At 41.4% G+C, this 26,522-nt stretch overlaps 1 protein-coding gene across 3 annotated transcripts; it reads left to right on the top strand.

Annotated features, from left to right (window-relative positions):
* The first annotated feature begins 704 nt into the window (after positions 1–704).
* Positions 705–15,167, top strand: PTGER4 (prostaglandin E receptor 4). Of its 3 annotated transcripts, XM_032627263.1 has the most exons (4): positions 705–1,163; positions 1,530–1,588; positions 1,732–2,644; positions 13,209–15,167. In XM_032627263.1, exons 3-4 carry the CDS (start codon positions 1,775–1,777, stop codon positions 13,797–13,799), a joined length of 1,461 nt encoding a protein of 486 aa, XP_032483154.1. In that variant the 5' UTR covers positions 705–1,163; positions 1,530–1,588; positions 1,732–1,774; the 3' UTR covers positions 13,800–15,167. The 3 variants fall into 3 exon arrangements, with proteins under 3 accessions (XP_032483154.1, XP_032483152.1, XP_032483153.1); XM_032627261.1 differs by lacking the exon at positions 1,530–1,588; XM_032627262.1 differs by lacking the exon at positions 1,530–1,588 and having other exon boundaries at positions 705–1,275.
* The last annotated feature ends 11,355 nt before the right edge of the window (positions 15,168–26,522 follow it).

Raw genomic sequence — 26,522 nt, 5'->3', positions numbered from 1 at the left:
CCCACGGCCTGGGCGCTGCCAACTAACTGCTTTCATGGTTAGAAGAGGGATTCTTCGTTGTTTCCCCGCCCATGCCTGGCGCCCACCCGCCCATCCACCCACCACAACCGTCGCACGCACCCTACTGCTGACCCGGGGTCACGCGCGCACACACCCTGTTTCTTCTCCCCTGGCCACGCGCGCGCGCGCGCACACACACACCTCGGGCGTTCCAAAGTAGAGTCCTAAGCCGCTGACCTCCCTTCCCAGCACCCAGATGTTGCGACCCGCGTGATGTAGGTGCGAGAAACAGCCCACTTGGAGCGGGAGGCAGTGAGGAAGAAGAGATGCCGGTTTCAGAGCTGGCCCCGCTGGATGCCGACTTCAGAGTACCTAAGAGGGTGCACAGAAGAGCACTGGGGCTTCCCCAGGGTTCCCGCGGACCACTGCTTCTCCGCACCACCTGCCTGAGGCGAGAGGACCAAGTCTCCAACACGCCCTCCCCTACCTCGTTGGAGGGCGGGAAAGCTGCAGGGAGCCGCCCCCCGAGGCGCGGTGGGATCCGCGCAGCCCGGAGCCCCTCCCTCCAGCCCGCGGAGCTTCCTCGCCGCGCAGAGGAGCTAGCACGCGCCCCGCCCCCTCCCGGTCTGGCCAATGGGCGCCCGGGCCGCGCACAGTGGGGCCCCGCCTCCGCCAGGGAAACTTGAAGCAGGAGAAAAGTTTGTACAGAGGCTGGAAGGGCAAGAGCGGAGCTCCAAACAGGCAGCGCGAGAGGAAGATGAACGGCCCCAGGTCAGAGCCTCAGGCCGAGTGGACCTCAAGCCGCCCCCAGGGCGCCAAAAGCGGCCTCAGCTGCAGCCGCCAGTCCCGGTAGCCGCCCGCGCTGCCTTGGGGCTGGGAAAGAAGGCGGCCCGAGCTGGGGATCGAGGCTCGGTGCCACCTGCGCGCGCGGCAGTACACCTGAGCGCCGTCCGTCCGCGGACAAGACCCGCGGGCTTCGCAAAGCTTGGATCGTCTTTGAAGAAACGAAGGAAAGGAGAAAGAAAAAAAAATCCAAGATCAGGCTTCACTGACCCATTTCGCTGTCCTTCTGGTTCTCCAAGTTTTTGAAAGCTGACCACTCTGACCCCTGTACCGGAAAATTGGCAGCCACCGAGAGCAGGCTCTGAGAAGGCAAAGGCTTGGTAAGCTCCACACTGAGCGGGGCAAGGCTGAGGGCAGGGTGAAGGCGTGTCCAGGATATCCGAGGCTTGACCCTGGGGGCTTACGTGGCTGCCACCTCCGCGGCTACCACAGGTGAGATAGGGTTGGAGGCACTGGGTAGAGAGCGGTGGGCGGGCGCCCCCTGAGCCGAGCCAGGGAGGGAAAAGCGCGCTCTCCAAATTATCTTCCGTAACCTGGTTTCAGTGAGACTTTTATTGACTCAGAATCTGTCGGGAAAACGAGCAAAACACTTTTCCCTTGAGATAAGTCTTGTTCATCTTGGCAGTGGATGAGTTGGCTTGGAGGAGGAGAGAATGGCAGTACTAACGTATAAATATTAATGCCAGTAGAGTGGTGCTGCTGGCAGGACGTATCCGGAGCCTGGAGATTTCGGTAGCCGCAGTTGGTAAGTGGCTACAATCCACAATGTAGGATCGAGTTGCTCCCCTGGTCTCATCAGCATATTGTCTCTTGGGCGCGGGTCTGACACCTTTTCGCAAGTGGTAATTTCCGCTCACCGCGTCTTTGTCTCTCTCCTACCAACCGCAGACCCAGCCTCGCGCTCCAAGGCAGTGTACCGCCGGCCACCACCATGGCCACCCCTGGAAGCAATGCATCCGCCCTGGCCTCCGACCGACTGAACAGCCCAGTGACCATCCCGGCGGTTATGTTCATATTCGGGGTGGTGGGCAACCTGGTGGCCATCGTGGTGCTGTGCAAGTCGCGCAAAGAGCAAAAGGAGACGACTTTCTACACATTGGTATGCGGGCTGGCGGTCACCGACCTGCTGGGCACGTTGCTGGTGAGCCCGGTGACCATCGCCACGTACATGAAGGGCCAGTGGCCCGGGGGCCCCGCGCTGTGCGAGTACAGCACCTTCATCCTGCTCTTCTTCGGCCTGTCGGGGCTCAGCATCATCTGTGCCATGAGTATCGAGCGCTACCTGGCCATCAACCACGCCTACTTCTACAGCCACTACGTGGACAAGCGGCTGGCGGGCCTCACGCTCTTCGCGGTCTACGCGTCCAACGTGCTCTTCTGCGCGCTGCCCAACATGGGCCTCGGCAGCTCGCGGCTGCAGTACCCGGACACCTGGTGCTTCATCGACTGGACCACCAATGTGACGGCGCACGCCGCCTTCTCCTACATGTACGCGGGCTTCAGTTCCTTCCTCATTCTCGCCACCGTGCTCTGCAACGTGCTCGTGTGCGGCGCGCTGCTCCGCATGCACCGTCAGTTCATGCGCCGCACCTCGCTGGGCACCGAGCAGCACCACGCGACCGCCGCCGTGGTCCAGGCCGCCTGCCGGGGCTCCTCGGCCGCCGCCTCCCCCGCCCTGCCGCGCCTCAGCGACTTTCGCCGCCGCCGGAGCTTCCGCCGCATCGCGGGCGCCGAGATCCAGATGGTCATCTTACTCATCGCCACCTCCCTAGTGGTACTGATCTGCTCCATCCCGCTTGTGGTGAGTGGCTGGGGCCAGGGCTCCACTTGGCCCTTTTCCTGCATCCACCTCCCTCCTCCATCTCCCGCTCCCTCCTCTTCCTCTCATTCCTCGGCCACCAACGCGTCTCCTCCAGGTCGGGGCTGGATCTGCACGGTCTGCTTCTCAGAGCAGCCCCGACCTCTTTTTAGGCCCCGTCGCTAAAGAGATGCAGCAGGTGCCTTTCCCCTACATCGCCGTTTCCTTCCCCGAAAGCCGGGTTCTCTCTCTCTCTCTCTCCCTCTCTCTCTCCCTCTCTCTCTCTCTCTCTCTCTCTCCCTCTCTCTCTCTCGCTCTCGCTCACTCACTCTCTCTCTCCCTCTCTCTCTCCCTCCCTCTCTCTCTCCCTCTCCTCTCTCTCTCTCTCTCTCTCTCTCTCACTCACTCACTCACTCACTCACTCTCTCGGGACAGCCCCTAACCCTTGCTGCCTGACACTGGTCTTCAGCCTTCCGGGAACACCGGCCGCACTCTGTCAGATGCGGAGGGGAAACCGTTGTAGTGTGACTTAGCCCCGTCCTCTGCACTGTCTAGGGCAGAATCCGAAACATCAGGTGGTGATCTCTTTGGTGTACACTTCTTACAATAGTGGGGTTTTTATTTATGTCGGTTTTTTTGGTAGCTTATGTAGAATTTTAGAGCTAGAAGGGACATTGGATGCATTTTGGTCTAGTCTAACTCCTTCACTTTACACAGGGAGTGACTTGCTTAACATAATCCAGCAGAGCTAGTCTGTCAAGCTGCACTCCCTGCTCTTTACCATGGTGGGAAGCACATTGCAGTGCATATGTGGCCCTACACAGGCATGGTCCAGACTCGGGTTCCGTCATTCTCTCTAGGGGCCAGGAAAGCAAGGTTTCTCAGGGGGCATATTAAGGGCAGGCTGATGTACATGGGGTATTGAATTCGAATCCTCAGCTGTGAGAGGTACAGTGCCTTTCTAGAGAAATGGGGTTTTAGAGATGGCCATCTTACTTATTGCCAAGCCAAAGCCTTGCCGCTTGAAATGAACCTCAGACCCTTCTGACTCCAAACCCTGCTTCTCTTCTATTACGTCATGTCTCCCTCCTAGAACGCTTGTAATTTTGGCCTTCGCAGCAGTGTGTGTATTTGAGTTTTGGTACACTTTATTTTCAGGACACCACCTTCTTTAAAATTGCCTTTGGATTAACTTTCAAACTGTTTTAAAATGTCATAAGCAGGAAGGTTGAAAGCCTACCTAGTTCTCTGTTTGCACTAGAAACCCATGGGCATATGCACATACTACTGTATCTAGAGTTTCTCTTGAAAGCAACTAGTTCTGAGTTTTTCCATCTCTCAAAACACCTCATTCCTGGAAATTCTAAACTATCAACTCAAAAAAGTTTGGGGTTTTTTTTATGCTGACTGGGAGCAAAAGAAAATAAATGTAACAGATTATTATTCCTTCTTTTTCCTTATTAATGCCGTTTGGGGATCTTTAATATAAAAATATTATATCTCTCGTAAAATTGACTGTAAATGGAAGGAACTTCGAGGTGGCTGAGAGCCAGCATACAACAGCTTCTTGCCAATTTGTGTAAACAGAAGTAAATATAATTGGCCAGAAGGGCCTTTAAACCATTGCAGGACCCAGTATAATTTACAGAATTGATTGAGCCACATAAATATATTTTACTGTTTGTAATGGCAACTCAGAATAAAGTGAGATTTTGGAAGAAACAGCTCTGCTCCTGCTGGGGCTTCCTTCTGTGGCCTCTGCGTTATGTTTTACAGAACAGTAAATGCCAAAGTGAGTTGTTGTTGTTTGCAGAACATGCACTTGAAGGAACTGACGAATTAGAGCTAGAAGCTTAGCAACATGCACATACTTTTAAAATGTGTTTTGGTTGGAGATAAGCATGTGAAGCTGTTGATTACCGCACAGTCACAGATGAATTGTTTTCTTCAAGCCTCTTATGGGCTGAAATAGCAGATCTGACCCAATGGTGCAGGGCCATTTATCACAAAGCCTTTGACATTATTTGAGAAGTAAGAGGCAAGAAATTATAGGAGCTGTATGTGTGGTTTGCAAATTAACCACATTTTAACTAACAGGGACTATACTCTATATAAAGTCAGTATCAAGTAGTAGATATTAAGTCATTTTACCCTGAAAATTGACAATGGCTCAGCTGAGAAGTAATCATATGGACATACCTTTGTAAGTAATACGGATTCGTACAAGTAATGGCAGCTTCAGTTTTTAGCCTTTAGTTTTGGCCACTAAAATCTAATTTCAGAATCAATTTAATTGTAAATTCATGATAAGAATGGTGTCATTGTACTACTCACCCAGCCACAGTTTAGAAATTACTGAAAGAATTAAAAGGGAAACATCCACAACCGTAGCCTTCCTTGGGTTATTTTTACAACTTTCTTGTTTTTCACGTTTCTCTTATTCATATTGTAATTTAAGTTGAAAGTTTCTGAACTTTGACATTTAAAATAGATCTATCTTCAGTTCTAAGGAAACTAATGAAGCATCTCTTTTAACTTTATCAAATAAAGTTGGTTGCTAATCCTATCTGAGGCAAATCAAACCCTTCGAAACATTTAAAATGCTTTGGAAATAATAGAGCAAATACAGTTTATGTACAGTTTAGCAAAGCGTGACTCACAACATATAAGGAAAACAAGCAATCACTGCAAAGGACCCACATTTTTTATCTTTTGGACACCAGGGAAGGAAAAACTACAGTGGCTCTTAGAGGGCAGTTGATATTGAATTTAGGATCAAAAGTAAATTTTAATTTGTTATCCAAAATATATATGTTGCATAAATAGAACTTGGAATGGAAATTTGAGAAAGGTTGGAAAATTAGTTGTGGATATATAAGGAACTGTGCGGAAGTTGCAAAATTTTCTAAAGCGAGTCATAAACAATGAACAGAAAAGATGTAAATACAATGGACAGGGAACATTACATGACAAGGTTTTGTGGGAAGGCGGTGGTTGTTATTTTGTCTATTCTATTTATAACTAGGCTCTGGTTTTTAAAATACAAGAGAAGCTAAAGAAATGAAAGAATCTATGCTTAAGATAATAAAAGGGATTGAATTCTTTAGAAATATGTGAGACAGCTTCCTAAGGTCCTGGTGTTAAATGCTGCAGCTGGATCAACGTCTGGTGCCTAATTTTGCAGTTACTAATGTTACGATAATGATTATAATCCAATCTTTTGCCTCAGGGCTAAACAGTTACACTGTAGGATTTGAAAAGGCATTTTCCCCCCATGCACAGGCAAGCCATGGCAGTATTTATTGCTTACTCGTTTCTTTTATTTTCTTTCTTCTTACTTTGAAGTAGCAAGCATTCATCTCTGTTAAGGGCAGAATGGCCAATTTGATTCATCTTCTGCCTGGGACTGGTGAAACTTAGGTCTTCAGGAAAATAGCTTCCTGTGAGTGTTTATTTGTTTCCTTACTATAAACTAGTTGTCTGCATAAAGACTTCATCAGCATCTGATCAGCAAAGGTTTATTAGAGCAGAGGAAAGCTGTGTAGATTTTTGTTTACTGTAGGCAGACTGAAATTGGAATCTTAAAACAACTGATGGGGTTTCAGATGCGTAAAAATCACATCTAGAGGTACACGAGGAATACCATAAATCCAGGCACTATTACAGCAGAACATGAAGGATCTGATTATTGTTTTCAAATATATTTGGCTAAATTAAAAAATAGCAATGCCCCAAAGCAGGTTTTTAGCCATAACATAAAATTGCAGACCCAGCAGTAGTAAGTACCTTGAAGACTGCAAAGCAGCACGTAAAAGTAAGGTGTTTTCCCTGCATCTCATCTGAGTCTTAAAAAAAGCTCTAGGATTCCTCAACTGCAGAGGAAGACTATATCATGCTACTTCCTGGGTGGCTGTGGGTGAGTCTTAGTCTAATGTTCCTTTCACCATGCTGTGCTGACCTGTCAAGGCTTGGTTATGGAACATCTGCTAATAAGATATTTTTCCCCCAGAGCTGAAGTGATTCTTGCAGGCTCCTATTAGAATGTTGAAAGTTAGAGTTTAAAAAAACAAACACTGCAGAAATAAATTTTCAATGTACAGACCTGACCTATAGAGACGAGGCAATTCACCTGCAGTTAAATGGCCAGTTAGTGAGGCAGAAGGAAGGAGAACAGAGCTCTCACTCCACCACACAGCCAAGCACTCTCTCCACTCTCCTTTACTTAGAGATTTTTTTTGTCACTAAATTAAAAAAAAAAAAAGGTAAGCATTTCTAGTAACAGCTGTGTCAATTTTGGACTCTTCACAGGGCAGTTAGATAACTGAGCACACATAGATCACTCCTTTTATGTGCTCAGAACAGAACAAGGAGCACACACACACAAATCCAGTTACAGGTTCTTGTCATTTGTTGGAAAACATTTCTACCTCGACAGTCAACTACCAAATCAGTCTAATCAAAATTTCAACATTCTTTTTCAATTAGACATTCCCCGCCAACAAGTTAATTCTTAAACAGGAAGTGTGTGTTTTTGATACCGTGTCATTAACTATATACCCCAAAGCTACCTCTAAGCTGTGGTTTAAAAATTATTGGTATATCCCACAGTGGCCAAGCCTCCACATACTTGTACTAAGCCCTTTCATAATTTGCTCATAAATTCTTTACGGAGCAGGGCCAGGATTTGAACAGAACGTGGGCATTTATCTTTACAACATGTAGCCTCCCTTATAGCTTTCGTGTCATCACATCTAATTTTGAATTTATCATCTTTTCTCCAAGTTATGTTCCAATGCTCCTGAATCCTAATGTCTAGTCATCTTTGAGAAGTTTAGAATATTGTCGTGTATGCCAATTTTAACAAGAAGCCACAGGCGCAAATCTGCAGCTACTGAAAAATAGACTTTTAAAATTGCAAGAGACTGTATGTGTTGTTTGTATTCAGTGAATTCTTTTAAGGTGTTCCCCCGCCCGCCTCCGACTCAGAGGTTCAGTTTTCTCAGCAGCACACTCTTCCAAAACTGAAAACTGCCTGAACATGTTTATTTGTGTAACAAGAGCCCATTGGACAAGAATTGCAGAAAAGTGCTTTCCCCTCCCTACACGACACTTAAGTCCTGCTGTGGATGGTCCCATCTTAATCTGGGGTTTCCCCCCTTTCGGCAGAGCAAATCAAGTAGCCTTTAAAGTGAGGCAGAGATGGCTGTGTTTTTTTCAAACCTTATGAAGTGCGTGGGCATTTTGTTCTTTTTTGCCTTCTTTTTCTCTACTTAAAGTCAGTCTCCATTGAGAACATGCTGCAAAGGAAAACTCTTTCATCTTGATTTTTTTCCAATGATTTGACCAACTTTTGAGGATGTTTTTACCTGAATTTGGAATGTTGCTTTTCAAACTCATGTTTCTGCTACCCCGTGAGGTCTCCTTTCCTGAGAAGACATTAAATGACCAGGTTCAGTAGCTTGTATTAATTGTAAGCACTGCCCCCCCCCCGCCCACCCCCGACCATGGAACTCTGAAATAAGGCTCTTTCATTCCCTTAACAGTAGTCAGAATTAATTACTGCTGAATATGAAGTGAGCCACAAAGATGATTCTTTCCTTGCCTCTCGTCACCTTTGATTATGTAAGTCCATTATTAATTTTTTTACAACACTCTGACTTTTCTGAAAGGTCATGGGAATTTAAAAATTGTATGGTAACTCCTAATATTACATTCCCTTAAATAGCTACAAATTTCATTCCTTCTATATCCATTTCAGCTGTTCAAAATTCTTCCTCCTTTCAGTAGTAACCATGTTTCCCTAGAGGAAGCGGTGGGAGAAACAACTAGCAACAAAACATTTCTATGTTAAAAATTTGAAAAAAAAATTTTTTTGAGAAATGCAAAGTTTAGAATTAACCAAGATTCTGTTCTGAAAGAGGGTCTTGGAGGTGGCTGGGCAAAATACTTCTTTTTCTTTAAATTAATTTATTTATTTGTTTTTGGCTGTGTTGGGTCTTCGTTTCTGTGCGAGGGCTTTCTCTAGTTGCAGCAAGCGGGGGCCACTCTTCATCGCGGGTGCGCAGGCCTCTCACTATCGCGGCCTCACTTGTTGCGGAGCACAGGCTCCAGAGGCGCAGGCTCAGTAGTTGTGGCTCACGGGCCTAGCTGCTCCACGGCATGTGTGACCTTCCCAGACCAGGGCTCGAACCCGTGTGTTCCCTTGCATTGAGCAGGCAGATTCTCAACCACTGCGCCACCAGGGAAGCCTGCAAAACGCTTCTTAAGCGGCCTGTGGGACCAAAAACTCCCAAGTGGAGCAACACTGCCACCTAGAGGTTGGAAGTCTCAAATTCGCACAAATCCTGCCTTGGGTTTTTCACTAGAGGCTACTATACACCAGGGAGGGCCTGATACTAACAGATTTAAATCTATCCTTTCTTTTACCCTTAGGAACCTACTGTGTGAGAGTAAAATATAGATCTCATGGTTTTTACCAATAATTCCCTTGTCAGGAAATAATTCTTAAACAGAAGGCCAGCCGGCCTTAAAGCAGAAAAAGCAACATGGAAATCATCTGGAGACCTGGGCCCCAGACCAAAATCGCCCACCAACAGGGTGGGGGATCTAAATAAGATTCTCAAAACGTCCAGGTTTCTGTAACACTTCATCTGAGAAAAGGTCCGTAGACCTGAGGGAATCTCGATGCCCAGGCGCAGCTGAGAACCTCAATAAAGAGTATGGTGGGAGGAAACCAAGATGCTTTGTTTCACTGGTTTTTGAAAGGATAGAAAATCAGTCATCCTTTGTCTTGATAGTATCATTTAACCAAACACGGTTTCTAATAGTATTTTAAGAGTAGTCATCATATACTGCTGTTCATTCTAGTTCAGTTTTTATTTAGCTGTCTTCCAGAGATCAAGGTAATAATTTCATCTTAGAGCCATGTGACCGCATTATTCTATGAGATTTGCAGGACTGCAATTGCTTATTCAAAACATTTAGCACCAGATGTGTTTTAAATTCAGAACTTCTTGGCTTTTAGAAGAGTAATTTAGTAATATACTAAATGTATAAATGTATAAAATGTAATATCCCCATCAGAACTGGAACAGGACCTCTGGAGCAAAACATAGGAATATTCACATTAAGTAGAATAAATAAAATTATAAATCACTTCATGGTCTAGTCAGTTCAGGTTTTACAACAAAAAACAAAACAAAACAAATGAATAACAAAACAATAACAACTTCTTGATAAAGGATTATAAGCCTGTGGTTGATTGAGGTCTAAACTCCAGTGTAGGAAGAAACAGAAATGCAGTTACACCTCACTGATCTATAGCATCATCTAGAAATGTTTCATATAAGTTGAGTTTTGCAGATTAATGAAATTTATTTACACATTTTAGACATTTTTATCCAATTTGTTATAAATCTTTCTAAAATATCCCTATTCTTAGTGACTCATACACCATGAACATTAATTATTATACTGTATGGCAAAGTGGCAGTGTCATCAATTCTTATTAAAGTTAGAGATATTTGTCCCTAATTAAATGGCCCCAGCTATGTTTTTATGAGTTCTTTCTTCTTTTAATGGTTTTTAATGCATCCTCCTTGGCTGTGAGACTCACTTCTTACTTCTCCCTAACCTTAAATAATTACTGAAGGCAATAATAATTATCAAATAATTACTAAAGACAGATGGCAGTTATCTTAAAACCACTATTTTTATATGCATTACAATGAGATTTTTATATAAAAGATCCTGGTGGAATTAAAAGTAAGACCCAGACATCATCATCATCATCATCCTTTAAGAGAAAAATTCTGGGGTTTTTTTGAATTTATATATATATATATACACACACACATATTTATTTATTGAGATATAATTGATATATATTTGTTTCAGGTGCACAGAATAAGGATTCAATATTTTTATATATTACAAAATAATCACCACAATAAGTCTAATTAACATCTATCCGCACACATAATTACAAGATGTTTTTCCTATGATGAGAGCTTCTGAGATCTGCTCTTCAGGAGTAAATGTGAAAGTGTACATTTAACAAGTACTTTTTTGAAGTAGACTCACAGGTATAGAGAACAAACTAGTGGTTACTAGTGGGGAGAGGGAAGGGGGAGGGGCAACAAAGGGGTAGGGGATTAAGAGGTACAAGCTATTAGGTATTAAATAAGGTACAAGAATATATTGTACAACACAGGGAATACAGCCAATATTGTATGATAACTATAAATGGAGTGTAACCTTTAAAAATTGTGACTCACTGTATTGTACACCTGTAATTCACATAACATTGTACATCAACTATACTTCAATTTTTTAAAAAGAGAAAAAACTGGGCTTCCCTGGTGGCGCAGTGGTTGAGAGTCCGCCTGCCGCTGCAGGGGACGCGGGTTCGTGCCCCGGTCCGGGAGGATCCCACATGCCGCGGAGCGGCTGGGCCCGTGAGCCATGGCCGCTGAGCCTGCGAGTCCGGAGTCTGTGCTCCGCAACGGGAGAGGCCACAACAGTGAGAGGCCCGCGTACAGCATAAAAAGAAAAAAAAAAAAAAAGAGAAAAAACTAACAAGTGCTTTTACCTCTAAGGAATAAAATGATAGTCTTCCTTCAGTTTACACAAATTCATACTCTTTTCATTGAGTCATCTGAAGTTCCCAGAAGTTGGCATATCATTTCATTCTTCCATGACTTGGCATTTTAAATAGAGTAATTCTATATGCAATGTCTGGGCTTCCCTGGTGGTGCAGTGGCTGAGAATCCGCCTGCCAGTGCAGGGGACATGGGTTTGAGCCCTGGTCCAGGAAGATCCCACATGCCACAGAGCAACTAAGCCCATGCGCCACAACTACTGAGCCTGCGCTCTAGAGCCTGCGAGCCACAACTACTGAGCCTGCGAGCCACAACTACTGAAGCGGGCGTGCCTAGAGCCCGTGCTCCGCAACAAGAGAAGCCACCACAACGAGAAGCCTGCGCACCGCAGCAGAAGAGTAGCTCCTGCTTGCTGCAACTAGAGAAAGCCCGTGCGCAGCAACAAAGACCCAACGCAGCCAAAAATAAATAAAATAAAATGCTATGTCCTTCCTTCTAAATTCAGCAAACTCCCACTCATCCATCAAAACTCAGTCCAAGCTCCTCTCCCACAGGAAGCATCTTCTGATGCCTTCCCCTCCAGGTCTGGGTTAGCTGTGCCCCCTGTAAATGCCTCTCGTCATTTATCCCCAGCAATAGTTGATCTACCTTCCTGTTTTGCACGCTGGAGGTTACTCTCTGCCTTCAAGTGTTGTTTGGTCTTTAATGCAACTTTTTGTGCCCAGAACCTATCACAATGCCTAACACACGATAAAGGCTTACTATTAAATGATTAAATGCATGAAAGAATATGAGTAAATAAGTGATTACGGTAAGAGCAAAAACGTTTAACTGTCAAAAATAAGACTTCACAACAGCAAAAAGGTTGTTAGGGTCTCCTTGTGTTTACTTCATTCATGCCATCCGGCTTGTGCTGGGCTGGCAGCGTGCCCCTTCCCTTGAATAGCTCAAACTGCACTAGAATGAGTTGTCATCCCTGTTGGGCTGTCCAGAGTGCTCTTGGCTGTTTACTGGCTCAAATGCTCCAGAGACACAAAGGAGGGATGGATTCCCTAAGTGGCAGTTGTTGAGCAAAACTATAGTTCCCAGGCAGCAGGGAGCCAGTGAAGGTTTAGCAGCCAAGTAGCATAATCAGATCTGCATTTTAGAAATAACCTCCTGGTGGTAGTTTGGAGGATGGATTGGAAAGAACAGAAATCGGAGGTGGGAAAGCTAGTTTGGTGGTTGATACAGTTACCCTGGTGAGGAATGCAGTTAGAGGGAAAAAGGGAAAGGTTTTCTTTTTTTCTTCTTTTCATTTATTGTCTTTATTTATTTCTTGACATATAGTTAGCTTATAGAAAAGATTTTTGAAGGAAGAGTTGATAACACTAGATGATTATTATAATCGGGGAACAGATTCATATAGAGAAAATAAAAACTATTCTCTGGTCATTCTAGATGATACTAGATTCAGATATTGGTTTAAAAGTTTCTAGGCTATTCTTTCTAGATCCTAAAATAAATTTCTGTGATTAGATGATTAGTTGACTTCCAAAATAAGTTTCATTTAAATATATACAAAGCCAACTGGCATAAAGGAAATGAGTGCCTATTGGGGAAAAAAAGATACTTCATTAGAATTACAAAAACTTGAAAGCACTCACAGAAATGAAGTTAATAAAATTCTTCTCCAGGGAACTTCATGCATATGTTACCTGTACACACATTGCATTCTTTTATACCCTCTTTGATCTTGGGAAGATATTCATAAGGTAGTTACAAATATATTAAAGTTACCCTGACTTGAAACATAAATGTTAATCGGTGGTTCTTCTGAAGCTAATTGTGTATGCTGCTCTTTTCCTGGCACTTATTAACAGAAAAGAGGGCAGCTACCTAATGTTACTAAGTTAGACATTACATAAAAATGTTTCTCCCAGTTGCTTAATGATAACCACTAAAATGTGGGCATCTCATTTACACAGGTGCGGGTGTTCATCAACCAGTTATATCAGCCAAATTTGGAGCGAGTGATCAGCAAAAACCCAGATTTGCAGGCCATCCGAATTGCTGCTGTGAACCCCATCCTGGATCCCTGGATATACATCCTCCTGCGGAAGACAGTGCTCAGTAAAGCGATAGAGAAGATCAAATGCCTCTTCTGCCGCATCGGGGGTTCGCGCAGAGAGCGTTCGGGGCAGCACTGCTCAGACAGTAGAAGGACATCCTCTGCCATGTCCAGCCACTCTCGCACTTTTTTCTCCCGGGAGCTGAAGGAAGTCAGCAGCACGTCTCAGACCCTCCTTTACATGCCAGACCTCAGTGAAAATAGCCTTGGAGGCAGGAATTTGCTTCCGGGTGTGCCTGGCATGGGCCTGAGCCAAACAGACAGCACATCACTTAGGACTCTGCGAATATCAGAAACCTCAGACTCCTCACAGGGGCAGGACTCAGAGAGTGTCTTACTGGTGGACGAGGTTGGTGGGAGTGGCAGGGCTGGACCTGCCCCAAAGCAGAGCTCCCTGCAAGTCACATTTCCCAATGAAACACTGAACTTGTCAGAAAAATGTATATAGTAGTGAAGGAAAGAAATACAGCACTATTTCTGGAAGCTTCTATGACCCTGTGCAATAGACACATAAGTGAACTCTTTAGCCGTGCTCAGAAGGGCCCTCTTCATTCAACAATGCACAGTAGAGAATATCCTGGCTTTTGGGCACTTTTCAAACAATCAAGTTGATTCCTATGGGTCCCGAGGTCTGAAGCACACTGGTTGCCATCTCGCTATGATACAGGATTTCGGTTACAGCTTGATGGCTGGGAAGACGTACCCTCAGTTTTTCTACTTGATAGGAGGATGGCATAAGTTTGCTATTTTCATAGCATCAAGAGCTTTATATCTGGCACACAGCAGAAGGCCAGGTACAGAAGGGCTCTATTCCAATAAACTAGGAGGACTATCTTATGGATGATTTACGTGTCTCACTAAAGCATGAAATGTGAATTTTATTGTTGTAAATATGATTTAAGGTATTTAAAGTATTGTCTTCTCTGTGAGAAGGTTTATTGTTAATACAAGGTATAATAAAATTATGGTGACCCCTCTCCCCCTAGTGTAACCAGCTGAAGTTGCAGATGTTAGATATTTTTCATAACCAAGTTCAGGCTATGGTGTTGAAAATTCACAGTGAGAGTCGTATCTATAAAAAAGATAAATTTTTAAAAGAAAGAGGTTAGCACTATTAAAGGAATAAAGCAAAATACTATTGAAGACACGAAAATTACAGGCCAAAATATTAAAGTTCTTTCTAAGCTATGTGTAATACATAGTAAAAAGCGTTTAGTGAGGCTGCATGCATTTATCCAGAAAACTGTGATTTCAGGAGAACCTAACGTGCTGATAAATATTTTGTATTTCTGTCCTCTCTAGCTGGTACTTTTTAACATGTAACATAAATTTTAAAAAGTGTTTAATAAGTAAGCCATAATTGAAGTGTATAATATAAAAATAAAAAGTCTAAGCAGCTTGTTTTCCCCCCAGAATTGTGCATAGGTTGTTTCACTTTCCTAAGGAATGATCTAGAATATTCTTTAAAATTTAAGAGAAAGGCAGATTGCACCATGAAGGGCTTTACTTGGAGGCGTGGAAGGATTGGTTAAATTAGCCTTTCACAGATGTCACAACAGAAGGGGTTCAGAAATTGGGCATGTAAGGGTCATCTTTTAAAAGTTTTGTGTTAACGCCCAGTAATGCTGTACACATATTTGAAGGACTTTCTCAAAGAAATATTAAGCATGTTTTGTTGCTTAAAGTGTTTTTGTGAATTGCTTGGTTGTAATTAAATTGAGCCTGACAGTGATGTGGTTTTAAGCAGTTGTACCAACTGAAATTATTTTGGAGATTATAATAAATAAATACACTCAGTCTGAGTTCCATATCATCAGTTTTGGAAAACTTGTGTGATTTTTGTGTGTTCGTTTCAGGTCATCTTTCATCTTTTTTAATTGAAATATTTAAAATTTTTTATTTTAAAATAATGTCGAAGGTAAAGTTACAAGACTAGCACAGAGCCTTGGATCCACTTAATGAAGATGGGCATTTAGAAACCAAGATCTGGGTGCGAAGTGTACTCAAAATTACCAGTCTATGGATAGTAGGGGAGACAGTATTATGCTTAACTTACTTGCTACATGTGAAGTATCCAAATACTTAGAGACAGTATTATGCTTAACTTACTTGCTACATGTGAAGTATCCAAATACTTAATATTAAAAAATTAGCATAAACTTGTGACCCTTCCTACTTGTTAATTCTCTAGATCAGTGCTTTTCAAACTTTAGCATGCATCACAGTCATCTGCAAGTCTTGTGAAAACACGAAGTTTCTGATTCAGTAGGTCTGGGGTATATCCTAGGTGATGCTGATGCTGCCAGTATTAGAACACACTGAGTAGCAACAATCCCCAGGAGTGAGGTTATGATTTTTTTTTTTTTTGCGATCTTTTTAGAGAGATTTTTGGATGATATCAGAAAAGCTAGACTGTCATCTTCACAGTCCTGATGGCTTAGTGATTTTCTGCTGAGGGAAAAAGGAGATCTGGCTCTTTCTATTTTACCAATGAATAGGAAACAATGTTTTCAGAGAATATTTTACTTGTGAGAGAAGTTTTGTTTTTCTTCCATGTATATGGACAATGGGACAACATCTAAATTTACGTATAAATGAATATATATATTCATCACCCATGTTCATGGAGGAAAAACAAAGCCTCATGCAGAAGTTGGCATTACTAATAGTCAAGGCATAATCTCACTCATCCTTTACTTCAGGTTCACCACCCAGAATGCTGATTCTGGCTTATTCTTTTTTTTAATTGGAATACAACTCACATATAATCAAATTTGCCTTGTAAAGTACTGTGGCATATTCATAGAGTGCAACCATTACTCCTAATTCCAGAACACATTCATCATCCCCAAAAAACCACATACCCATTTGCAGTCATTTCCAATTCACCTTTCCCCCTAGACCCTGGCAACCACTGCATCTCTATGGATTTGCCTATTCTGGACATAAATGTAATCATACAATATGTGGCCTTTACTGTCTGCATAATATTTTCAAAGTTCATCCATGTTGCAGCATGAATCAGTACTTCATTCCTCATTTATGGCTGAATAATATTTCATTGTGTGAATATACCACATTTTGTTTATCCATGCATCAGTTGATGAGCATTTGGGTTGATTCCATTATTTGGCTGTTATTAATACCGCTGATAGCCACAGTTGTGTACAAGTATTTGTGGTAACATATTGTTTTCAATTCTCTATATACCTGGGAGTGAAACTGCTGGGTCATTTATTAAGTATATATTTAACTTTTTGAGGAACTGCTGAATGTTTTCCCCAGTGACTGCACCATTTTACATTCCCACCAGCAATGTACAAGCGTTTCAAGTTCTTCACATCCTCACCAATACATGTTATTGTCTTTTTAAATTATTACGGTCATCCTAATGGGTATGAAGTGGTGTCTCACTGTGGTTTTGATTTGCATTTCCCTAGTGACAAATGATGTTGAGAATCTTTTTTATTATTTTTTTAAATGGTAATTTTATATATATATTTTTTAATTTATTTATTTTTGGCTGCGTTGGGTCTCCGTTGCTGCACGTGGGCTTCTCATTGTGGTGGTTTCTCTTGTTGCGGAGCACAGGCTCTAGGTGCACGGGTTTCAGTAGTTGTGGCACGTGGGCTCAGTAGTTGTGGCTCACGGGCTCTAGAGCACAGGCTCACTAGTTGTGGCGCATGGGTTTAGTTGCTCTGTGGCATGTGGGATCTTCCCAGACCAGGGCTCAAACCTGTGTCCCCTGCATTGGCAGGCAGATTCTTAACCACTGTACCAGGGAAGTCCCAATGTTGAGAATCTTTTCGTATGCATACTGGCCATTTGTATATCTTCTCTGGAGAAATGCCCATTCAAATCATTTGTGCATTTTTAAATTGGATAATGTGTCTGTATTAGTTTGCTAGGGCTGCCATAACAAAGTACCATAGACTGGCTGTCTTCAACAACAGAAATTTATTTTCTCACAGTTCTGGAGGTTGAAGGTCCAAGATAAGGGTACTGGCAGATTTGGTTTCTCCCAAGGCCTCTCTCCTTGGCTTGTGATGGTTGCATTCTTGCTGTCTTGCCACGTGGCCTTCTCTGTACACATGCATCCCTGGTATCTCTTTAAGAGGACACCAGTCAGGGGCTTCCCTGGTGGCGCAGTGGCTAAGAATCCACCTGCCAATGCAGGGGACACAGGTTTGAGCCCTGGGCCTGGAAGATCCCACATGCCGTGGAGCAACTAAGCCTGTGTGCCACAACTACTGACCCTGCACCCTAGAGCCCACGAGCCACAACTACTGAAGCCCGCATGTATAGAGCCTGTGCTCCTCAACAAGAGAAGCCACCGCAATGAGAAGCCCACACACCTCAACGAAGAGCAGCCCCCGCTCGCCACAACTAGAGAAAGTCCGCGCACAGCAATGAAAACCCAATGCAGCCATAAATAAATAAATAATTTATTTTAAAAAAAAAAAGGACACCGGTCACATTGGATTAAGGCCCACCTATGACTTCATTTAACTTAATTACCTCCTTAAAGGCCCTATCTCCAAATACAGTCACACTGGGGGTTTTAGGGCTTCACCATGTGAATTTCAGGGGGATACAATTCAGTCCATACACTGTCTTTTTATTGTTGAGTCTGGCTTATTCTAAAAAGAACCAAAGGAAGAAAAACTTCAGCATTGTTCGTCATCCATTCCACATTTACTTACAGGACTTACCAAACTATGTTATGCAAAGACAGTTTTTTTGTTGTGGGAAACTTGTTTCTGATCATTTAGAGTGTCAAACTTTCTATGCAGGACAGTTTTGATTATCTAACTGGCTAGTATTAAATCCTACCTGGTCCCAGTAGGATATAGCAGACAGGAAGATAATTTTAACACCATCTCATAATCTTTAAGACAATCTCATAATCTAACCAACCAGGTCAAGTGTATTAGAAAAGATTGTGATATTGGTACAGCTATTAAAGTGGTACTTTGACTAGAAGACCATGGAATGCAAGAGTCTTTTCCCAAAGTACAGCCACCCCTCTGCACAAGTTTCTTACTGGAGCCATAAACACAAAGGGCCATGGAAAAATCAAGGCACAGTAGTATTCACCGTTAGCTATGCCGTTGGCCCTAGACTTTAATGCAGAAGTATCTGCATTACATGAAACAGCCATTTTTCCTAAACTACTTGTCATAGTTTCAGAACAAAACAAGCCATGAAGTTTGCTCTCTTTTCACTGCTCTCCCACCTCATGCCCTTCCTACCACCACAGAGCCTGAGTCTAAGATGCTGCAAGTGTGACCTTATGACTGCTCTCAAGGTACACCAGAAGTGGAACCAGAGAAATATAGACTCAGCTCGAGAGAACATTCGATCCGATTGTTTAGCCTGAGCTGCCCTAAGCCATACATGGGGCTGTAGCCCTAGACTGGAAGTGCTTTGGAAGAAAAGAAGAGAGAAAGATAGTTGGGCTTCTTGTCTTTGTATCAATATCAGCATCTCTACCATTCACTCACAACCTTATATTTATTTACCCTCCCAGGTCATCCACCCCATTCCACACCACAGAAGAGGACAGAGGAACACACCAGACATACCTGTGTCCTAACAACTTTCAACCACAGCAAGTCCATACACTAAAATCTGAACAACTGGGTAAACATTTCTCTTTCTTGAGTTCAATACAAGGAAGAAACAAAGAGAATTCCAAGAACAGTGATGAAAGAGAACTCAAGGCAACAGCTCTGCAGTAGAACACAGTGAAAGTAGCCTAAGGCAGGAGAAGGGGTTCTGGATGTGTCTCTAGGTTAAAAAAAAAAAGAAAGAAAGGAAAGAAAATCAATGGAGTATTTTATATTTGGAATATTGTGGGGAGTATTATATTTCTATTAGAGGGGATATTTGTAATATATACATGGAAAACTAAAGAACAACAACAAAAAAGGCATATTGACTCCATGAAAAAGAGAAGTACAAGAAAGGTAAAATAAAAATAATAGACTAGGTGAGATGAACTATGTGTGATAATTACATAGTCATATTAAACAATGAATATAGATTGAGGCCAAAATTATAATCAACTGTATCGGAAATGGATGCAGAAGTAATAAGTAAATATATTGAGGAAATGTAAGGGAGCCAAATCATATTCCAAATAGTTCATGTCGTAAATTTCTAAAAAAAAAAAAAAGAGAATAAGCAGTGAAATCATAATTATATATACACACACATACATATATATGCAGTGAAATCACATATGTGTGTGTGTGTGTTCACACCCTTATACACCAATCATATTTGTAAAAATTTTATAATATGAAAATACCAAGTATGCTTTAGAAACTCTAATACATTGTTGGTGGGGTATAAAATTAGAACCATTTTGAAAAAATGAACTTGGCGTGATCTACTGAAATTGAGGATGTACACAACATCAATATGAATAATAACTGCAAGGATCGAAACATATATGTCTCAATGCATGACTTCATAATGATACAAAAACGAAACAGAACACCTCACCTGTCACCTTTGGAGGGTGCTAGAGAACCAACGTATTATTTTGAAAAGTGCTAAATAAAGGGGAAGAACAAAGCCTCCACTACAGAAACTGCCTGTACTACATAAGTTGTTTCCAAGGTAACAAAATAGTTGATGAGGGGAAGTTTTTCTTCAAAGATGTTTTCTAGCACCAAAATTCTAACAATTATCACCATTTGTAGCCTCTAATGAAACAATGAATCTAGGCAAAAATAGTCAACAACTGCTGACATTACAAAGAGAAAGAGATAGCCAGAAATATTTAACTTCTGGTCTAAATATCCAAAACCACCCATGATGTATTCTTACCAGAAAATTGAAGAATTCTAATCATTTCATAGGAAATGTAGGTACAGAGTAACATAATGATATTAGGTGGGATGCAAGAGACAAAATACAAAAAGCAGAAAATTCTAAAGGACAAACAACTCAGTTAAAAAAAAAATAAACTGCAAGGAAAAAATGAAAGGGAACCTATAGATTATAAAAGACTAAGAGACATATCAACAATGCAACAAATGGACTTTTTTGGGATCCTAATTTAATCAAATCATACTATCACTCAATGTGACACAATCAACAAGGTCTACGTTGTAGCTATTTTTGAAACTTAATTTGTAATTTTAAACTTTCCCAAAAAGGAAATGCTAGATCCAGGTGACAACGCTTGTTAGTTCTATTAAACGCTATTGAACAAAATACCAGATCTGTAGAAACTCTTTGAGAAAAGAGTAGGTGGAAATACTTTTCAACCTCTATTTTTAATGAGATCAGCATTACTCTGATTCAGGAGCTAAAAGAGTATTACAAGAAAGCTACAGACCAATATTTTTCATGAACATAGACACAAAAATCCTTAATATTACCACATTGAATCAAAAAGGATCTAAAAACGATAATCCATCATAACTAAATAGGGCTTATTTTATCCCAGAAATGCAGTTGATTTGACGTTCGAAAAATATATGTAATTCATCATATTAACAGAATAAAAGAGAAAAATCATATGATCTTCTGATGGATGCAGGAAATACATTTATCAAAATTCAATCCCCACTTGTTATAGAAGGTGTTTAGGGCTTCCCTGGTGGCGCAGTGGTTGAGAGTCTGCCTGCTGATGCAGGGGACATGAGTTCGTGTCCCGGTCCAGGAAGATCCCACATGCCGCGGAGCGGCAAGGCCCGTGAGCCATGGCCACCGGTCCTGCGCATCCGGAGCCTGTGCTCCGCAAAGGGAGAGGCCACAACAGTGAGAGGCCCACGTACCGGGAAAAAAAAAAGGTGTTTAGTAGACTAGAGAAGGAACTTCCTCAATTTAATAAAGGAACTCATATAAAAACTACAGCTACCATCGTACTTAATGGTGAAAGACCAAAAGATTATAAACAAGGCAAGAATGTCCATTCTCACAGCTTCTGTTTAACATTGTGCTGGAGGTTCTAGCTGGTGTAATAAGGCAAGAGATGGAAAGAAAAGGCATTCAGTTTGTAAAAGAAGAAGGAAAACTACCTTCATTCACAACATGATAATATATGTAGAACAGCCTAAACAATCTGCCAAAAAGTTAATGCAACTAATAAATGAATTATCAAGGTTGTAGGCTACAATGTCATTATTCAAAAATCGATTATATTTCTATGTAATAGTATCAAACTGGAAAATGAAAATTTAAAGACACCTCTTAAAGCATCAAAAAAATATGAAGTACTTAGGGATAAACTTAACAAAAATATAGGCAAGACTTATTCACAGAAAACTAAAAAACATTACTAAGAAATTAAATATCTAAAACAGGGCTTCCCTGGTGGCGCAGTGGTTGAGAGTCCGCCTGCCAATGCAGGGGACACGGGTTCGTGCCCCGGTCCGGGAAGATCCCACATGCCGCGGAGCAGCTGGGCCCGTGAGCCATGGCCGCTGAGCCTGCGCGTCCGGAGCCTGTGCTCCGCAACGGGAGAGGCCACAACAGTGAGAGGCCCGCATACCGCAAAAAAAAAAAAAAAAAATATCTAAAACAATGACAATTACACTGTGATCATGGATTCAAAGATGTGACATTGTTAAGACGGGAATTCTTCCCAAACTGATTTACAGATTCAATACAATTCCAATCAAAATTCCATTAGACCTGCATGTAGATAGAGACAAATGATTCTAAAATGTATATAAAAGAAACTAGAATAGTTTAACGATTCTTTGAGAAAAAAATAACAGTTAGAAAAAATCACACTGATTTTTAAGACTGTAGGACAGTGTGATATTGGTATAAGAATCGACATATGGATCAGCCTAACAATACAGAACTCAGACAGACCCTCAAATACATGGTGAAGGTATTTCAATGGGAAAGAGCAGTTTTTAAAAAAATACATAGTACTTGAATAACTGAAAATCAAAAAATGAACCTAGCCCTTCACCTCATATATTACATAAAAATTACCATGAAATGAATCAGACCTAGACATAAAAGCTAAAACTGTAAAACTTCTAGTAGAAAACATAAAATCTTTCTGATCTTGGAGTAAGCACAGATTTCTCAGTACACACAAAAATACAACCATAAAAGAAATATACTGGACTTCATCAAAATTAGAAACTTCTGCTCTTCAAAAGGTACCATTAAGAAAACAAAAAAGCAAGCCACAGATGGGGACAAAATATTCACAATACATATATCTCAGGATTTTTATCCAGAATATAGAAAAAACTTTTACAACTCAATAATAAGATAACCCAAACTAAAAAATGGGCAAAATGTTTAAAAAGGTACTTCCCAAAAGAAGATATACAAATGTCAAATAAGCATATAAAAGATGCTCAACATCATCAGGGAAATGCATATTAAAACCACAATGAGATATCATTACATATCCACGGAAGTCACTAAAATGAAAACCAACAGCAGTACCAAGCATTGACAAGGATATGGCACAACTGAAACTTTTTTAATCCATTGCTGGTCAGAATGCATAATGGTACAGATACTTTGGAAGATTCAGTTTCCTCTAAAGCTCCACATATACTTATCATAAAACTCAGTAACTCCACCCCCAGGTACTTAAACATATATCCACACACAAACTTGTGACATATGTATATAGCAGCTTTATTCATAATAGACCAAAACTTAGATGTTCATCAACAACTTAGATGTCCATCAACAGATATGAATAAGTGCAAATCATGATATCCGTACAACAGAGTAAGAGCATTAGAAGGAACACATTACTGATATACACAATAGCATGGATGGATCTCAACATGGATGGATTTCAAAAGTATTATGCTAAGCGAAAAAGGTCAGAAAGAGTATATATTCTATGATATATTTATTTGAAATTCTAGAAAAGTCAAATCAACTTATAGTCACAGAAAGAAAATTAGTAGTTGACTAGTGCTGGCTGCTGGGGTGGAGGGGAACTGGCTATAAATGGGCATTAGAGAACTTTCTGGGTAATGCAAATACTCTACACCTTGATGGTAATGGTGTCAAAGCTCTTACAATGAATGCATGTTATTACACGTAAATTACACTCTTAAAGTTGACAGGGTGGGCAGAGATATTGTTTCATATTCTTCCCTTCAAATTAAATCTAGAGTCGATATTGTGGTCTAGCACAATGCTAAGTCAGCAGACCTTTTAGATACCCTGAACAAATGTTTACATGTTGCCTTGTAATTAACATTACCCATTTTCAATAGAACTTCCATGATTTAAAAAAAATCTAAAATTAGAAAAAAATTTGATTTTTGTCTCATGCTTACATTGAAATATAATCTGCATTAATCTTTGTTAGGGTTTGAAGGAGTCATAAAATAACACCCTTTTCTCCTCCTGACTTTTTGAGCTGCTTAAGAGACAAAAAGTCATGTAGAGATTTAATATGTCAGATTTACTGCTGAAAAAGTCTAGGTCAGAGGATGTGATTTAAGTTTGTGACAACAATGGCCACCTAATATCAAACCCAGAATTAGACCTGCTCACCAAGGCATGGGCAGTCCTGCACAACTACAGGTCTCCCCTCACAGGGACAGAGAGTCTTCACTGCAAAACCTACAACATTTCTGGCAAGAGACCACAACACAGGCTCTCTGCAGGCATGATACATCCAAAAAAAAAAAAAAAGGCAGAAAGGGGCTGTAGGTCCAGTTCTTTATCTTAAATTCCCTTTACTGGTGAGGTGGGAGAGCGGAGGGAAGGAAGAGATTGCAATTTCTTGGTTAATGGATGTCCAAAGCAGCACCATCCCCACCCTCTGCCTTCCCAACAAAGTGTAGATCAGCATTTCTCACCCTTTCTTCCACCCTGCACACACAGCACGTGAGGTTCACACACAACACACATTAAGGCACAATTCATGGTACACTGGCTATAGGGCCATCCCTTCTCTTCCATTCAAGTGGACATACTTAATTGCATGTGGCAGAAGTGACACATTTCATTTTACTTTGGTAATGAGTAAATCATTTATAAACATGTGTATTTTATTATTGGTTAAAAAAAGAAAAACCTTACTTTCTCAATCCTAAAATGTCATCAATTACAAAATACACTATCAGTTTCATAATAACCTCTGAGGAAAAACACACTTAATATACCTAATGATTTGAAGATAATTATAGAACTATGGTTTTTGTGTCAACTCACAGCTCATTTAGATACATGTATGTCATGAAATCAAAGTCCAGAGTCAATTTAGAAGGGGTTCTGACTCATTAAACCTGAAATTAAAGAAATGACTGACAATTTCCTACTGCTGGGAAAGGAAGGGAAACAAGCATTTGACATCATTACATAAAGTATATAATGTAATGTTAGTTATAATCCTGGAAACTCTAGTTTTCTGAAACAAACCTTTTTTTTATTTAAAGTCTTCATTATAGTTTTTTTTTTTTTTTCTTTTTTAGCGGTACGTGGGCCTCTCACCGCTGCGGCCTCTCCCGCTGCGGAGCACAGGCTCTGGACGCGCAGGCCCAGCAGCCATGGCCCACGGGCCCAGTCGCTCCGCGGCACGTGGGATCCTCCTGGACCGGGGCATGAACCCGTGTCCCCTGCATCGGCAGGCGGACTCCCAACCGCTGCGCCACCAGGGAAGCCCTTCATTATAGTTTTGACATACAACATCAATTTAAAAGCTGATTTCGTACGTGAGTACCATAAAATTTTGTACATAGGCTCCAATTAAAGTAGATCCAACTAATTATTAGAGAAATGCAAATCAAAACTACAATGAGGTATCACCTCACACCAGTTAGAATGGGCTTCATCAGAAAATCTACAAACAATAAATGCTGGAGAGGGTGTGGAGAAAAGGGAACCCTCTTGCACTGTTGGTGGGAATGTAATTGATACAGCCACTATGGAGAACAGTATGGAGGTTCCTTAAAAAACTAAAAATTGAATTACTGTATGATCCAGCAATCCCACTACTGGGCATATACCCAGAGAAAACCATAATTCAAAAAGACACATGCACCCCAATCTTCATTGCAGCACTATTTACAATAGCCAGGTCATGGAAACAACCTAAATGCCTATCAACAGACGAATGGATAAAGAAGATGTGGTACATATATACAATGGAATATTACTCAGCCATAAAAAGGAATGAAATTGGGTCATTTGTAGAGACATGGATGGATCTAGAGACTGTCATACAGAGTGAAGTAAGTCAGAAAGAGAAAAACAAATATCGTATATTAGTGCATATATGTGGAACCTAGAAAAATGGTACAGATGAAACGGTTTGCAGGGCAGAAATTGAGACACAGATGTAGAGAACAAACGTATAGACACCAAGGGGGGAAAATGGCAGGTGGTGGTGGTGTGATGAATTGGGCGATTGGGATTGACATGTATACACTGATGTGTACAAAATGGATGACTAATAAGGACCTGCTGTATAAAAAAATAAATAAAATAAAATTCAAAAATTAAAAAAAAAAAAGTAGATCCAGGTTCTGTGATTTATACCTTGCATGACTTTTCAATGTTTAGCACATTTACGATAAATACTCTATAATCTAAGAACCTGTTGTCAGGGCTTCCCTGGCAGTCCAGTGGTTAAGACTCTGTGCTCCCACTGCAGGGGGTGCGGGTTCGACTCCTCGTCGGGGAACTAAAATCCCGCGTGCCACTGGTGCGGCCAAACAACAAAAAGAACCCAGTGTCTAGAGAATAATATATGATTCTCAAATCATCAGGCATGGTCTGGATGTGTAGTGTTCTGACCAATGAGTGTCTATGCCATACAATTTTCAAACAAGAATACTACAAACTATGTTCAATATAATGTTAGTGTTTAGTGCTGTTTCAGAAAGTATATTAAATATATTTGATTATATCTTTATCATGAACATCAATTGTTTTTCTCTCAGATTCAAAAGAATTTGCTATTATAGTTACCAAGCTTGGTAAAGATCTATCGGTATTCACATCCTTATAAAATAATGTATGCATTCTTCTCTTCACACACAGAAGAGTGTTAGCTAAGCATCTTTTGGGGCCTCAAGAAATGAGCTGCCTTCCTTCTGTATAATTCACTATTTCTTTCTCTCCTCCGTCTTGCATCTAAACCATCTTATGTCTTATCTCTGTGTAAGGAAGAGACAAACCTGGCCTACTGATGTCAATACAGAGGAAACGC

This window comes from Phocoena sinus, chromosome 3, assembly GCF_008692025.1.
Source record: "Phocoena sinus isolate mPhoSin1 chromosome 3, mPhoSin1.pri, whole genome shotgun sequence".
NCBI classification, from domain to species: Eukaryota; Metazoa; Chordata; class Mammalia; order Artiodactyla; family Phocoenidae; genus Phocoena; species Phocoena sinus.
The sequence above is the reverse complement of the archived record's forward strand: the minus strand, read 5'-3'. Positions and strand labels throughout refer to the sequence as shown.